The 16,096-nt window shown below is 39.5% G+C and overlaps 1 protein-coding gene across 2 annotated transcripts in view; it reads left to right on the forward strand.

The window, feature by feature from the left end:
- The first annotated feature begins 1,910 nt into the window (after positions 1 to 1,910).
- Positions 1,911 to 16,096, forward strand: part of EVI5 (ecotropic viral integration site 5) — a 116,462-nt gene continuing 102,276 nt past the window's right edge. For both annotated transcript variants that reach the window (XM_086752866.1, XM_086752865.1), the window contains exons 1-3: positions 1,911 to 2,109; positions 15,094 to 15,228; positions 15,519 to 15,626. In XM_086752866.1, the coding sequence (XP_086608992.1) occupies positions 2,056 to 2,109; positions 15,094 to 15,228; positions 15,519 to 15,626 (297 nt within the window). In that variant the 5' untranslated portion in view covers positions 1,911 to 2,055. The remainder of the gene's footprint in view (positions 2,110 to 15,093; positions 15,229 to 15,518; positions 15,627 to 16,096) is intronic.

Here is a 16,096-nt window from a genome sequence, read left to right on the forward strand (position 1 = left end):
ATTTTAACAGGTAGCAAGAAATGCTTGGGCATCAAGATACACCAAAGTTTCACAATTGGCATATAAAAATGGATGTAAACAACACATCAGTATGATTTACGTTCTACTTCTGTTGCTTTTCTGCATCTGCCCCCTGGTTTTCAGAACATTCCGTTGGTTTCGCACACCCACTGAATGCCACGTCCATGCACGTTACACCTTTTCTGTTACGGCTCTGGCGTATAAAGCCTAGCTTTTGATGGGAGTTGCCTCTACGGTGTTTAACAGGTAGCTGAAAAGGGCTGAAATGTTTTTTTTTTTTCTTTTCAGCATTTGGCAAAGCCTGGGCACAAAGAGTAGTTGAAGAATAACACAATACTTTGGTGCTGGAATAAAGCACCTGCTCTCACAGATGACGAAGATCTCATGTACTAAGTGAAAAATACATCCCCTAAAGAACATATGCCAGGAACTGTTTGGATCCAGACGTAACAGGAACAAAACATTTAGATCCTTGCCTGCCATATGGGAGACCCACATTTCACGATTACTCCTAGCCTGCCGTTCCAAGGGTTGGCATAGAGCACTGGATGAAGTAATGGCTTGAGATTATTCAGCAAAACGTTTAAATGTTTGCTCTGTAGTCTCCTCTTGTGTTGCCTTTCCATTGCATACCCATAATCTAGCTAAACTTGTGCAAACCACTGAACTGTAGAGGGAGGTGGTGCAGAAAGCGCGGCCATCTGCCTGCCTGAATAGGAAGAGAAGAAGACACTGAGCTGGCTGTTATTAAAGCCAGGATTGCTTTTACAGGAGTGCCAAATCTTACTAATTAATTTTCAAATTTATACTTCAGAGTGACTCTGGCAATGATTATATTATTCAAAAAGCAGCCACAGACTGTTCTTGAATCTTAAACTACAAATCTCTTTAAATTCTGCAGCGTTTTAATTCTTTGTGAGCTCCTAACATTTGGTTTCCAGATACACATCTTTCCTTGAGAGTAAGCCCTGCCAACAAAACAGAACTTATTCTCACAGTTGTATTTTTGTGACCCATCTTTTCATCAAAAAAGCCTTCTTTGTTAAGTGTACTAAACACCAAAAGCCATAACATGCTACATTCTTCTCCTTGTTATTTTTATCCTCACGTCGTGGCATCAGCTTTTTGCCCAAAGTCTTACAGCCAAAGAGCATCTGAACAGGAGACTCCTAACTTCTGACTTTGACTCTGCTGAACACATTTGTGTTAAAAGAAGTCACAATCAAGTCATAAACACAAGAAGACTGAACAAAAAGAAAACTCTACATAAGAAAGGATTATTTTTCTTGAAATTAACTGCATTCCCACAAATCTGAATTGGGCTGGGACTTCTCAGTGTGTGAAGCATTGAGAGACCCTCTGGTGAAGGAGCAATTTATAATTTTTTTCCCTACTTTATGAGACTGATGTCCCTAAATTGTGTTACTAAGGACCCAGGCAAGTGCTCCCTCCTTATTTTGGAGGAAATACTTTTTTTATTTTTTTTTTGACAGTACCAGGCCCACAGCTGTTTTTAATACTCTGTCCAGTAAATGACGGGAGCCTGTTCACAATCAATGAGACACATTATTTATTACCTGACTTCTTCATAATTCTCCCCAGACAAGGCCCAAGCACTTTCTCCCAGACACCACCGCCGAGGGGAACGCGGAGCCGCCTCGAGCAGCTCCCTTCCCGCTCCGCGGCCCGGGAGCGGGAAAAGGCTGGAGGGGGAGGGCGGAGCCTCCCATCGCCCCGCCCCCTCACAGCGCCGGCGATCCTCCCTTTTAAGCGGCGGCTGGGGGCGCGGGCGGGTTTCTGCGGAGGCGGCAGCTGCCCGCGCTGTTTGCCCGCTGACAGCTGGTGTCGCTCGGCGGCCGCCGGTGCCGGAGGGAGGGCAGCCACCACCGTCGTCGCGTTCGCTCCCTCTTCCCTTGCCACTGCTGGCGCGTGTGTGCTGGGCCGGGCCGACGGCGCGGCCGCAGCGGCAGGCGGGGAAGCGCTCCTCACCGCTCCGCCTCCGATCGCCGCCCGCTGCGGGGATGTGTGATTGCCATGGCGAGGCGGCTCTTCCCGGGGGCCTGGCTCAGGAAACCCCACTACGCGCAGGTAGGCCGGCAGCGGGCCGTCGCCCGCGGCGGGCGGGTCGGGCCGGGCAGGCCGGTGCCGGCACCCTTCCCTCCCCGCTCCCTCCCCCCACCCCGCCTCAAAGTTACCTCGGGAGCGGGCGCCCCCCGCAGGGCTCGCCGCTTTTCCCGGCCCGCCGCCGGCGCCCGGAGGTGGACCGGGGCTGCGCTGCGTTGCGTCGCGGCGCCGGGTCCTGGGGCTCGGGAGCAGGTGCCGGGCGGCCTCGGGGGCCGCGGTGCCTCTTGCCGCCCCGCCCGCCGGTCGCATCGGGCCTCTCTTGCCGTCTCTGAGGTGCAGCGGGCTCGGCTCCGCGCCCTGCCCGAGCGGCCCGCACCGCTCGCTGGCAGGACCTGTTACGCGGCAGCCTGGCCGCCGGCCGCCTCGGGCCCGCGAGAGACTGTCCGTGGGGCAGCTACACTCGCGGCGTGCCCAGGGCCCCGAGGAGCCCTCATGTTTTTCTCCACATATCGCTCCTTGACACCTTCCGCTGGTGCTGTGGACATTCAGCCCATCTGGGATAGGCTGGAGCTTGCATGAGCAGGCTCATTTTTCACGTGTCCTAACATAATTAATGTTGGACACTTTTCTTTTGCTGTCCAGTAGTTAGCCGCTCCCTGCGTTTGTGTATGTGTTCAGAGATACTCTTGTATTTCCCTATACAGGTGCATGTTTGTATTACTTAAGGCTCTCTGGACGGGTGTTCTGGCTGAAAGTGCCGTGGCTGTCATGCCGCAGGAAGTTCTACTGTGAAGTGTTAGTTATGACCTTCTGGTACGCTGAGGGTTATTCTGTGCGGTTCCTTTTTATCTGTTACATTATATTTTTATTAAATTGTAACTACAATGAGTTATTATTGACTTGGAGAGGAAAAATACAATATTGCCTTATCTTATATGTGCTACTTATATGTTAATCATCTGTTGATATCTTAAGTGCTTTGTGATCATAGGATTGAAAAATGTACACTCCATCCTGTTGCATTTTAAAGTCTTAAATTTTTTAATTCCTCTTGGTCTGGAACTTTTCTGATCGTACTATCTTTCTGGAAGTACCTGAAATAGGATGTAACATTTAAGTAGATGTGTACAGATACAGGTATAATCTTACCCTCTTTAGCATTTGTTTTGTGGTATTGTATCTGCAAATAAGGGTCAGTATCACTCGTTTTTTAGACCATAAAAGATTGTTCTAGATCTACTTACTGAAGTAGAGACTTAAAACAGCATTTGGATTCCTATAATAGAAAGCCTTTGATACAAGTAAAAATTAGTATATAATCTATATACTACCTTTCAAATTAGGATTCGCTAAATTGTTTGCCTCCCTTGCCTTCATAATAAGTCTCTCTGATCATTATATGGTATGTCTGATAACATTGCTCTCCATTCTTCTTCTCAACATTTTCTTTATGGCCTTTCGAGCAAAAGATGTTATTTTAAAATCTGCTGAGAAACAGGAAGACCACAACATCATTTATTATATTAGAGAAGCCAAAGAAGTTAAATATTTATTTCTATAGCAGATTTTAAAAATATTTCTGTTTATGCTTTCTTATATTGGAAGCCGTATTTTAATATTTTACAGATTTCTTGTACGAGAGCGAATAGTGGCTTTGTGAACACTAACATGTTTTTCTGTGTTAGACAGTGAATGTATGTTGATGTTTGATGCATCTACAGGATGGCTGCAAGCTATCAATATATTGACTTTTCTTGTCACTGCATGTTACTCTTGCTACATGACGAATGTAGTCATGGCTTAACTATGCTAATTGCTGAGTGCTTTATTGAGATTTGTCTCCAAAGAAGCCAACGCTCTCTTAAGTAAATGCTAGACTTTAACTCACTGAAGTGTAGCTATGAGCAAGATGGAAAGATTTTTGTAGTACTGCTATGCAATATTTTAAGTAGCACACCAGGGAAGATGGTTGTACAATGAAAGGTATTGTTGAGTGACTTACAAATTTTGTTGGCTGGTGTTCCAGACCTTTTGAAAACTGTGAGTTGACAGAATATCAAGTTCTGTGAGACTGAACTTAATACCTTCTCTAGCTTTCCTGCTGTAATAAGAACAGGATGCTATAAGCTGGTTTGCAACTCTATGACAAATGTTCTATTACAATTATTATTATTTTACATGTTCTTTAGCTTTTATGCAGAGTGCTAGATCCATAGGTAATCAGTTGATGATCTTTCTGGCTAAGAAAATATGTGCTGCCAAGTACTATCTCATGTAAAAGGAGCAGGGCGAACTCTTGGATATCTTACCTCAGCCCAAAACCTAGTGGTTAGGGACCCACAGAGGCAATGATAAAGTTTTGGCACAAAACAGTAACTCTGAAATACAATTTTTTTCTCCATTGCTTAGTCTCCAAATCATGTAACAATAGTAAAACCAATAAAGCAAGAAAAAACCCTCTGAAACCTGATCAGCTTTTAAACACTACTAAAAACCACAAAAAAAAAAAAATAGTTGTATTTATAGGATTTTGCAGTTGGATGACTAACACTGTTGGGATTTGATTTATGTTTTACAAGGGGAGGTTCGTGTCCCAAGTTTGGGAGACATTGTCCTGAAGTTCTTTCTGATAGCTGTAGTTAGGAATTGTAACATGAGGCTGAGGGCAAGCCAGCAGGATTGCACATGACAATCATCATGTAAAGAACACCTGGATGCTTGGAAGTTTTCTGGCCTCTAGAGATTCTGGACCAACTTTACAGACTCTGTAGTTAGAGGTGTCTCATGGACTTCAGTAATGTACAAGAGACTGTCTTTGAAGGATGAAAAAATAAAAAAGTTTTAAAGCCTTACATAACAGACATTTCCTATGCAATATCTTTCTTCTAAGATTTTAACAATTATTTTTGTTGTTGTTTTGTTTTGCTTAACCTTTTAAGCAGAGACATCCTATTTTCCATCTTGGGCATTATGTTATTTTATTTCAAAAGATATCTCCAACTCTGTTTACTCAGTTTGATTACTCAGGATACAAATAATTCAAGACTCTAGCATAATCTTAAGGATGCACTGTCTGCTGTTAAAAATGTGAATGTGTCCAGTACATGGCATCCAAAACAGCGTGGGCTAATATTCTCAGGTATCTTGTCAGCCTACCTGAAATGCATCCTATGATCCATAAACTGACCTGAACAGAGACCAAAATAGGATTTCTGACATGATCAGCCTATAGGTTTTTAAAATCTGTTGTTTTCTGTTACTAATACATAAAACAAATGGAGTGAGCAACTCAGATTTGGAGATTAGTGCACTATGGTTATGTGGAATACTTTGCAGAATTAAGCTTTCTGTTTGATTCAACAAAGAAACACTTTTATACTCCTTAACCATAAAAATGTTTTAAATAAAAAGTACAGTTACCAAAAACTGGCGAGCTATGTTGGATTTTGATCCACTCCTCTCCATATGCTTTGGAGTGTATCCAGGCGTGAGTTTTGCCAGAAGTGGTTTTCTAGTTCTGTTCCAGGGGATGAATGTCTAATTATTATTCAATGCACATGATTTAGTAGAATATACAAGTGATGGAAGAAGTCGACTCTGTAATATCCTTTTAAGCCTGACAAGTGATCTCCTTCATTCTTGTGCTCCCTGGCTCATATTTAAAAGTCTCGATGGAAGAGTGGAGCAGAAAAGAGTAATTGTGTTTCCTGGTTTTGAACACTTTCTTCCATTTTTTCTCATTTCAGAACTCAGTCCTTTTGTCACCCTATACATTTTGTTATTAAAAATGTTTGCTAGCAGTTTGTCACGACTCCAAATGAAGTGTGTCTGTATGTGTTTCTGCCTAATCTCTGTCTGGGACTTCTTGCTCAGAAATGTGTTCAAATGATCTGCGTAGCATGTGTTGCAGTAAGTCTGCTGTCTTCAGGGTGCAGTAGTGCACATGTGACCTAGCCAGGCTCAGTAAATCTGTATCCCTGCTGCATTAGTACAGCACATGCACATCAGTTACAACGCTTCCTAGATGAAGTGGGCTAGGTGTATCTGTACTCACAGACCTGGGGATCCTGGGGAGAAAATTGAAATTTGATAGGGAGAATGTATGGGAAGAAACCAAATAATGATCAGGCCTTTTGCTGAACATGTTAAGAAAGTCTTTTATTGGAAAAGTAATTCGCTTTGAGTCAAAGAGAGTGGAACCTTCTGGTCTTCTGTAAGCAGACGAACTGGCAGGACCTAGGTATCTTGCAAGTCAAAAGCTACACGACTGCATTGGCACAGTGCTGAGCCCAAAATAAACCTAGCTTCTTTGTAACTTCCTGCCAAGTGTATGATGTAGTCAGATGGCATTTGGTGAGGATTTTCTGTCCCAAACACACTCTCTTCCTGCTTGAGAAGGAAGACAAGTTTGGATAAGCCCATACATACAATATTTTCTCCTGTACTATGAATATGGTCAATACTCTGCAGTGGTCCTGAGGCCTGCACACCACTGCTGGTCTCTGAGATTGTACTAAATGGTATGCATTTAATACAAAATTGCATTCATTAGCACTGTGGTTTAAAGCTTAGTATTATAAAGGTGCATGGAAGGAGTCAACAAGAAACTTTGAGAAATGAAGACAATTTGTTGTACCAGAAGCTTTGGTTCACAAGCAGTTTTTACACATGAAACAACTTTGCCTAAAATTGACAGATTTATTTCTATTGATATTTCTCAGATTTTAACAGTAGTTTTCTGTGCTATAGTATTTATGTTGTACAATATTAGGGTTATTAGAAATAGTTTTTAAAAAAACACAAAAAAACCCCCCTCTGTCTCTAAAGGGAATCAGTGTATCTATTCTTTCAAATAGATGAAAGATAATCATTAGCACTTATTTGCCGTAATTCCTCATTCATGGGAGCTTCCTCTTATGTATGTGTGGGGAAATAATGAAGAAAGTTAATTATTACAATTTTCGGTAATCCTATTAATAAAAGATATTTTGTAGAGAAGAGTCTTGTGACAGGCTTTAGGAAAACCATTGTCATAATTGTAGAAATAAGGATGTGATTAGATAATTTTTAGTTCTTCCTGTAGATGTTCTGCAATATTTTATTGCAGATTGGGTGAGTAAATAGTTATGAAAGGTTCACTTCTAAAAAAAATAAAAATAAAAATAAAACAACCCCCAAAAAACAATTTGGAAAAAAGCAAATACTTTTTTTAATCTTGCCTATTCAAACTCTGCTCCGAGCATCCTGTTCTATGCGGACTTATTTTCCAGACTGACTGCAGCTGTGGAATAATAATCCTTCATATATTTTCATTTAGTATATGTAAATGACAGTTGGGTCCTTCTTGTGGTTGCTTGTTCATAATAATCTGCAACCCTTTTTTTGAAAAGTTTTATGAGCTTCTATCTCACACAGATGTTGCTTGAATCCCTGAAAACTGCCTGCCATTATGTTTGGTATCCTTTTGTGTTTGTGAGTAGAATTTCACATAATAAAATAAATTCTCATGGTTCTTTGAATCTCTGACAGTGTGTGTGGTGGAGTCATAGATACAGATTTGGCTTCTGTGAGCTAGAAAGCTGTGGAAGACATCCTGGTATGCTGAAGTAAACATATCCAGAAACTCTGTACTGATGCAATTTTTGTCATTAATTGTTGGTGTTGGGTATCAAAATGTGAGATGTGTCATGATATTTTCTGGCAAATCATACTCCTCTTTGGAGAAATAAACTAAAAATTACATTTAACAGAAAGCTCTTAAAGTTGCCAGGGGGCTTAGTGCTTATCAGAAGAAAGTAGGTGTTTTGCTATAGCTTCTGCCTTAATTTGATGACTTTATTTTGGGGCAATATCCATTTCATAGCAAAAAAAAAAAATATTTTTGCTTATGTTTGTTGTCTCCAAACTTGGATAATAGAACTTAAAGGAAATATTTGGAATGCTTTGTAGAATGTAATATGGGGTAAACTGGGACTTGGACCATATGAATAGATCCCCTATACCCTGCCCCAAAGAAGCTGAGTAAATCAAGTCCTGCCCTTGAGCTGCCCACTGAGCTTTTGTGGCTAAAAGGAGAAAGCCATTGAACTTCAAGCTTTTAAATGAATTCAATTATGCTGCTTGGATTGTAAACATTTTTGTGGCTTATTTTTAACTAGTGCTTTTATTTACTTTCTGAAAGAAATAGTACCTAGACTTATCTGAAGAATGAGACTTACAGGGTAAGTGTTTCATTCAAGAATGTGCAGAGGGTATGTCAAGATATGCCATTGCTTCTGGTAGGATTCAGAAAAGTTAATTTGAAGAAACATAATTAAACTTCATGAATGAGAGACACTTGAAACTTGAAAGTACATGAGATGATACAGAAAGCATGCAGCTTCACTACTGAATTCTTAAATTATGATGATTATACTGTAATGCTGTGTACTTAAAAAAAACAAACAAAACAAAGAAAAAAAACCCAAAGAAACTAAAAAGCCCCAAACCCCACATTTCTGGGTTGTTTTCAGCTGCTGTAGGCCAAGTGCTGGATGGAGAATAGGAAACTACCATTCTTTCTTGCTCTATGTCGTGTACCTCAGCAGTTCTAGGCTGAGTAAAGAGCGTGGCAGGTTGGGTAGGAAGGAAGAGGACTTACCTGAAATGCCAAACAAGATCTTTTTCTGGCAGCAAATTTAGGTAGAACATTATAAACTGTTTAAAAACATAAATCCTGTTCAGATTGGATGCTCAAGAGCTTTGTTGCTAGAGTTCTCTGTGTGTGATGCTTATGCTTGAGTTTTATTTATTTATTTTGTGAAATAAGTGATGAAACTTTGTGATTAGGTTCACAACACTATAGTGGTGGTATATATTTAAATGGAAAATAAATTTTCTCACGTTAGCTCTGTGATAGTGTCTGTGCAAGAAGTTAAGGATGGTCTGAGTCGGCCTTTGCTGACGCAGCCGTTTTCATTCCAGCCTGACACATCTTAATTCTACTTAAGTCAGTAAGGGGGCTAACAGCTGAGCCCTGTGGAGTGTTGCTGAGGTAGTCCAAAATTCTGCTCTGACTCCATGCTTTGTTAGTTTACTATACATACAGCTAAAGTGGCAGAGTGAGCATGTGCCCCTACCTTAGCTACTCGAGCTTGTTATTTGTTTGACTACTGGGAATTGTCTAGTGAAAATCTTGTTTCAGGAAGAGGTTGATTCTCATAGTATGAGACCTAAGTGTATTTGCTTCTACAGACTCTTCTCTGTGATGGTAACCCTTGACAGAGGATTTGGGCAAAGTAGTGGAAATGGGAGTAATGGGTAGCTGTTTGCGCAGTTGACTAGAAGTCAATCACAACAAAAAGATGAGTACAAAAAACTAATGAACATGCCTTCATTGTGTTGTTATCAATAGTTGAAGATGATCTGATTTTATCAAAGTAGTATGTTTTAATTGCAGATAGCTTTTGTACCTCTCTTCAGATGCTGCTGTATCTCATTGTGCTTACAAAAGGCAAAGACGGTCATTCTTTCTGTTTGATGCTGTGTCTAGTTACAGAAACATTAGGCCAGAGTAAAAATAGATTAATGACTCACCTAGTTAGAGAATTTCAGGAACTGTACTGCAGAACACTCTTTGGTATTATTACTGTGTTGAAACCAGAAAAAAAAAACCCACAAAAACCAAACCCTTTGTTTGTTTATTAGGAAAAACTCACTCTAGGTTATGAGTTTTTAGGTCGTATAAGAAGAAATAAAAATAAGTAAATTATTAAAGAAGGCAATGAACTTGCTTAACTATACTATAGTCATTCTAAGTGCTGAAACTATTGTCTATCATCTGTCCTTCAACCAGCAGAAAGTATGAAGGTAGCAAAGAAAAAGCACATTGTGTTCTCTAGATGAGCTGAGGGAAATCTGTCACTAGTGGTCCAGATCAGGCAACCCCTCAATCCTATACCTTCAGTGTTCTTGATCTACGGGTTTGGTTTGCCTCTCAGTTCAAAACTGTGTTTCAAGACACCTCTGCTGGAGGGCGGCCTCGGGGCTGGTAACCTGGGCTTCCTGGGACAGATCTGTTGGGGAAGAGTAGATCCTGTTAGTTTTGGTTTGGTTTATTTTGTGTGGTGTGAGTGTAAGAACTAAACTATGCAAAGAATCCATCTGCCCTGCTTACAGCTTTCCTTTGGTGCTGGAAGTGAGAACAGGGAGAGAGACACTCTGCTAGTGTTTTGCAATACCACCTCTGCTGGCTTCCCAGAGCTGTGAAAGAAGGATGTTTGTGGATGATACACGCATTTTCTATATGGGCAGTAGTAGTTCAGGACAAGGATTCTGAAATAGGAAAGTTGTGCTGGAGAAACTGAAGTGGATGAGGCACTGACTAGTGCTGGGAACTTACCCAAGAATGGGAGACAGAGAGTGGAGGAAGATTGGCACTGAGGCCAATGTTGTGGGATCAGATGGGGAATAGATTGGAAATAACTGGAAGAGTAGCAGGTAATGTGTGGCTCAAGAGGGGGACACTAAGACTGGCTAAGCAGAAAGCTTGAGATGAGTACTGAAAAGAAAAAAAAAAAACTAGTAAGTGAAAATTGTAAATGACTAAATACAGAAGATGTTCTGGAAGAATGAATAGATAAGGCTGAGTCCACCTGAGCTTGAACTAAAATTTCAGTTGTCTTCTGTAAGGGGATGAGGGAGGTAGTTCTGAACCCATTGGTAAAGTATCAGTTCTCATGTGTTGCTGGTTCACCTGTAGGATGACTTCTACTGCTTTTCATCAGTCTGTTCAAGTAGTGTGGTTTGCAAGAAAGTTTGTGATTCTTCATGTTGTAAGCATGTAGCTGTGGTAATTTCTTTTGTTTTAAGCTAGGGAATTGCACTAGAAGTCTTGTAATGCTGTTTTAGTAGTGTTCTTTCAATGTGAAAGGCTTATAGCTAGCTCCTTGCTCTTTTTTCTTGGCCATTCTATCCTCCCTACCCCCAGCTTCCTCATACATATTCTAAGCTGCTTCTAAATATGCTGTAAACCACACAGCGTTATTGTTGGTCTCCTTTTGTATTCCATCCAGTTTTTATCCATATTATGGATACCATGCTTTAGAGGAAATTACATGTTACTCCAACTAAGGTCTTTGTGGCTCTGATGAAAATAGCAGAAATGATTCCTGTCTTGTGACACTGCCAATAAAATATCATAAAAGAAGAACTGGTTGAAGGAAGTATCTGGTCAAGATTTATCACCAGAATAAAAGCAGTTAGTGTCTGTATCTCTCTTTTTAACTAGGTAGTTTTAAGATGAAGTCAAGTGAGTGTGTGTGAAGGAATAGGGATGCCCACCTGAGGCATGTGGCAAGACCACAGCTGTATGGTTTGCAGTCACCTTTGGGTGTTTCCTTGAATTCTTTCTTTCAAGAGGGAAGGGTGTAATGCATGCTCGTTGTTTGTCAGGTTTTTATAAGTACTCATAAATTATTGTAGTTTTTCTAGTTAAAAAAAAAAAGCTTAATTAATTACATCTGCTGCAGTTCTTTGTTTTCTCTCTATTTTAAAGCTAGGTAATGTTCATCCTGTTGCCATCTTCTGGAACCCACTTCCTGTCTCCATCCATAAGCTTTCCAAGCTTTCAGCTTGTGGCTGAGAGTTCACTCTGAAGCAACATGAGGTTTTCAATTTTATTTTTCTTATCTAAACTCCTGATTTTTCACAATAAAGCATTTGTTTAGTTTCATAAAAGTTGAAAAAGAGTTTGAAATTTTTAATTGGTTGAGGAGCTAGTTTTCCTGGAAAGAGAGCCTCTGCTTAAACATAGACCAGATGCAAATTTATTTGTGTTTAACACTGGCCCCTTGCTAACCTCAGCCCTGATTTGGAGAAAACCAGCTGTTTACTTATCAATGAAGTTCCTGTGGCCATATAACTAGATTGTCTTGTGATATTTAAGCTGAAATACATAAAATTATAGCCTAGTGTATTAAAGAAAATAGAAATCACTTTCTTAAATCTCCAGATGCTGGGCTGTAACTACGATATTTACTAAAAGGCAGAGGAATTGGTCTTGAAGCAAGGGAAGATGTTTCGAGATGATAAAGCAGACAAGTGTGTGTATATAATCCTATTGAAAGAAGACATCCACTTTCAAGTCAGGCCTCTTGTGTTAGACTTGTGTACAAGCATGTTACAACTCTCATTTACTTCAATAAGATATATGAAGTTTAAGGTTGTTCCCAAAAAAACTTTAGCCCCTATTTTTTTTTACTGAAGCTTTGAATTCTTGTGCTGAGCAAGATGAAGAATGTGCAGATTTGAACAAGCTTCAGCAGATGACATAGAGACAGCCTTCAAACATTTTTGTTTTACTGTAGCAGGAGAGAAATATGAAGTTGTGGTTAGAGCAGTGGACTGTGACTCTTGAGATATCGATTTAGGTCTGAGTCATTACCTGTGAGGCCTTGGGTAGGTTGATCTGCTTCTGCTTGTCCTCGAGAGAAGTGTTCACCCGTTTTGTATCTAAATGTACGTTCTTGCAGAGGTTGTGGATACGTATTTATTAGCATCTTGGAACCACAAACACTGTTTTGATGTGGAATTTCATGGTACTGTGTGTCTTGAAGGAACATAAAGCATCATGGGAAATATTTATGCTAGAACTGTTTAAAGGCCGTACTGGCCTGCTCCCGCTTTTCTGTGTCACTTGTTGGGTTAACTGCCTGCATTGCTGACTTCGGGCTTTTTGGAGAGGTGGGGTGGGAAGAGAGCAGGGATTAAGATTTCCTTGGATTGAGGCCTTTGGCTTTGGCAGCATTGTATCTTAGGGTCGTTTGGGCATAAGGAGTGTCAACCCACTTCTCTCAAAATACAGCCAAAAGGCTCTCAGTCTTTCTCATAGAGTGAGTCACTGGAATTTGGGACTGCTTCTCTACATTTGAAAATGTTAAAACACCTTGCATGCACCTTCTCCTTGATTCACAATTACCCATTTATTTTTTTAAATCGCTGCGCTGTAAAATGGAATGATAATAGGATATCAAATTCAGGGCCAAGCCGTATAGCATCATCTTTCCTAGCAGTTTTTCTGTCTTTTCTTGTATTCCTGCTTTCCTTTGAGACTTGATGTTCCTTGCAGGGGTATGTGGGGTCAAGATACACTTCCTCTTTAGTCTTTGGGTGAAGTGAGTGCCTCTGTGAAAGTATACCCTGAATCACAAAATTAATTATGGTGGAAGAGTTGGAACCACTTTACATTTAGAGTAGGACTCCTGTACTTAGGGATTATACTTCTTTTGTTAAGGTCTGAAAAAGTCAATTCTTGTGATAGGTGTTAAACCAAGCTACCATTCAACTGATTAAAACTGCTTATTTGATCTTACTTCCCTTAAAAATAAATAAATTACATATTTAGAATGGGAAGTGCATCTTTGAAGATCTTCCTGTATTTGTAGAAGATTATTTTCTTTAGTAAGATTTTTTCGTAAAATATAAAATACTTAAAAGCTGAAGCCATGTATTCAATTTACTGTGATTTAAGACAATTACTATCAAATTGTAGTAATTAGAAATTATTTCAGTGCTTTTTCTCCCATGCAGATGGAGCCATCTGAAATTAGTATGTTTGAGATGGCTTAACTTGGTATGTATGTATGTACGTGACAGCAAAACTGCTCATCGTTACTACCTTTCTTGGAACCTTTTCCAAACATATGGAACGGTTTCTCTATGAGGAACAGCTAAATTAGGACCTGTCAATCTGGAAAAGAGATGTCATGGCAGGGAGGCATCTGGAAAAGGCTTACAAAATCATGACAGATGTGGAGAGAGCAGACAGAAATTGATAACTTATCTCTTCCAATGCATGAAATAGGAGATCTCAAACAAAGCTAGTATGAATCAGATTTAAGCAAATTAAAGTCCAGTCTTGACCCCAGTACAGTGGATAGTAGACCTGTGGAATTAGTTGCTAAAGGGTATTGTGGATGCTAAAGCTTATGTGGATTTTAAGGAGTTTGTGTAAGTTCATGAAAGATAAATGGTTTGAGATTTACTAAATATAGAAAATCACATCTGGCTTAGCAAGTTCTTCTAGAGGAAAATGGGAGCACATTTGGGATATAATATTTATGTTCTTATTCTTCGATGGCATCTATTTATAGCTATTGCTGAACATCAGGATATTAGTAGAAATTGATCTCGTACTGACCCAATACAGCTGCTTTCATGCACTTTCATTGTATCCTGTTCCTAAAGCTGATCCTGACTTTCTAATTTTTTTCTAATCCTGATGTGAGTATGAAAATCAAACTGTTAGCACACGAGACTTGGAGAAGGGGGGAAAAAAAAAAAAAAGAAAAATATGAAAATGTGCCTGCTCCCTTACAAGCCACTTAGCTCTCCCTCAATTCTTAATTTATATGTGTCCCTAGTGAAAAATATAAATGTGAGGCCACAGAAACAGGAGTGTCTTGCATACAGTTGTGGCAAAGACTACCAAAGGTGAGGCTAGTATAAAGGAACATCTCTTACATAATTAAGTAGTGTAATTTCAAGGAAGGAGTGGGAGACTTCAGCACATGGAAACTGTCCCTGATACCTGTCCTGTTCATTGTATTTCTATCTTGCATACTTATACATTAACACAGATTATTTTTTGACCAGATTCCTGGTCTCTTGGATATGGTTTATCAGGAGTGGAACATCAGTAACTGGTCTTAAAGAAAAATGCAAGTAGTTGAGCTCTGACAGTTTATGATTTTGATCAAATTGGTTCTTACAGCCTGATTTGCCCGATAAGGGTCTGTCATGTTTTGTTTTATTTATATCTTAATTTTCCTTCCACTTTTGTAAGTCAAACTGACCTCCCCTGTCAGTTTTGCTCACTGAAGGAAGTAAATGTTCCATGTAATGGAGTCTGCTTATTTTATCACTTTGGAAGTCAAATTCTTAAAAGGTGAAATAGTAAATCATGCTTGTTTCTATCATTCTGACTACTGAGGAATGAATTACAAAGAATATTTTCTCTGTGTCCTCTAGGTGCGCTTCTCATATATGCGGATGAAGTATCTCTTCATCTCTTGGTTAGTAGTATTTATTGGCAGCTGGGTTATGTATGTTCAGTACTCCACCTACACAGAACTATGCAGAGGACATGACTGCAGGAAAATCATAGTAAGTATATTTAGCATAGTTTTCTTAAGTGTTTGTCCTGACTAATTCCACAGCCAGTTCAGTCAGTGCCACATGTAAATTAATCAGATTCTGATATTCCATCATGTTGAAATAAGATTACGTCTTTAATTACAGATAAAACAAGTTATGTTTCTTAAGATTGTTTTGGTATAGGGTTATTAAAATTCTTTTCTTAGATTTTTCTTTCAAGAGTCAGGTGTTGTAAGAGATACAGTTGTTACCTCCTTTCTTGGGCAATTTGTTAAATATTTTTTCCCTGTTTGTTTCAGTGTGATAAATACAAGACTGGAGTTATTGATGGGTCAGCATGTAGCAGTCTTTGTGCTAAAGAAACATTGTATTTTGGAAAATGTTTGTCAACGAAGCCCAGTAACCAGGTAAGCCTTTTCTCATCCAACCCAGTTTTATTTCCCACTGAAATGTCATTCTCTAGAACATCAGGTAGATCTTAGTGTCAGCAAGCTGTATCTGATTGCTATGGATAATTTCAAACTTTATTTGCTGTGACATGCAGATCATGCTTATATATATGTATATAATATAACTATATAGGTATGTGATGTATTATTAATAATGTATACAATTTTGACCTATAGATAATATACCTATATATAATATTATATATTCCTGTTTGTAGAGGGGTGTATTATTATTTTATAATGCATGTATTTTATAACATATATATATATTATACCAGATCCTTCCACGTTTTGGCAGAATATCTATACTTTTGTACACCGTACAACTTCTCTGCTATCCTGCTTCCCAAGTAGAAGCAGCAGCCTCTTAACAACCTATGCGAAGATGTTAATAATGCTAATATATATATATATAGTTTATCAAGCTG

This window comes from Chlamydotis macqueenii, chromosome 8 (assembly GCF_036417535.1).
Source record: "Chlamydotis macqueenii isolate bChlMac1 chromosome 8, bChlMac1.mat, whole genome shotgun sequence".
In the NCBI taxonomy this organism is placed as follows: domain Eukaryota; kingdom Metazoa; phylum Chordata; class Aves; order Otidiformes; family Otididae; genus Chlamydotis; species Chlamydotis macqueenii.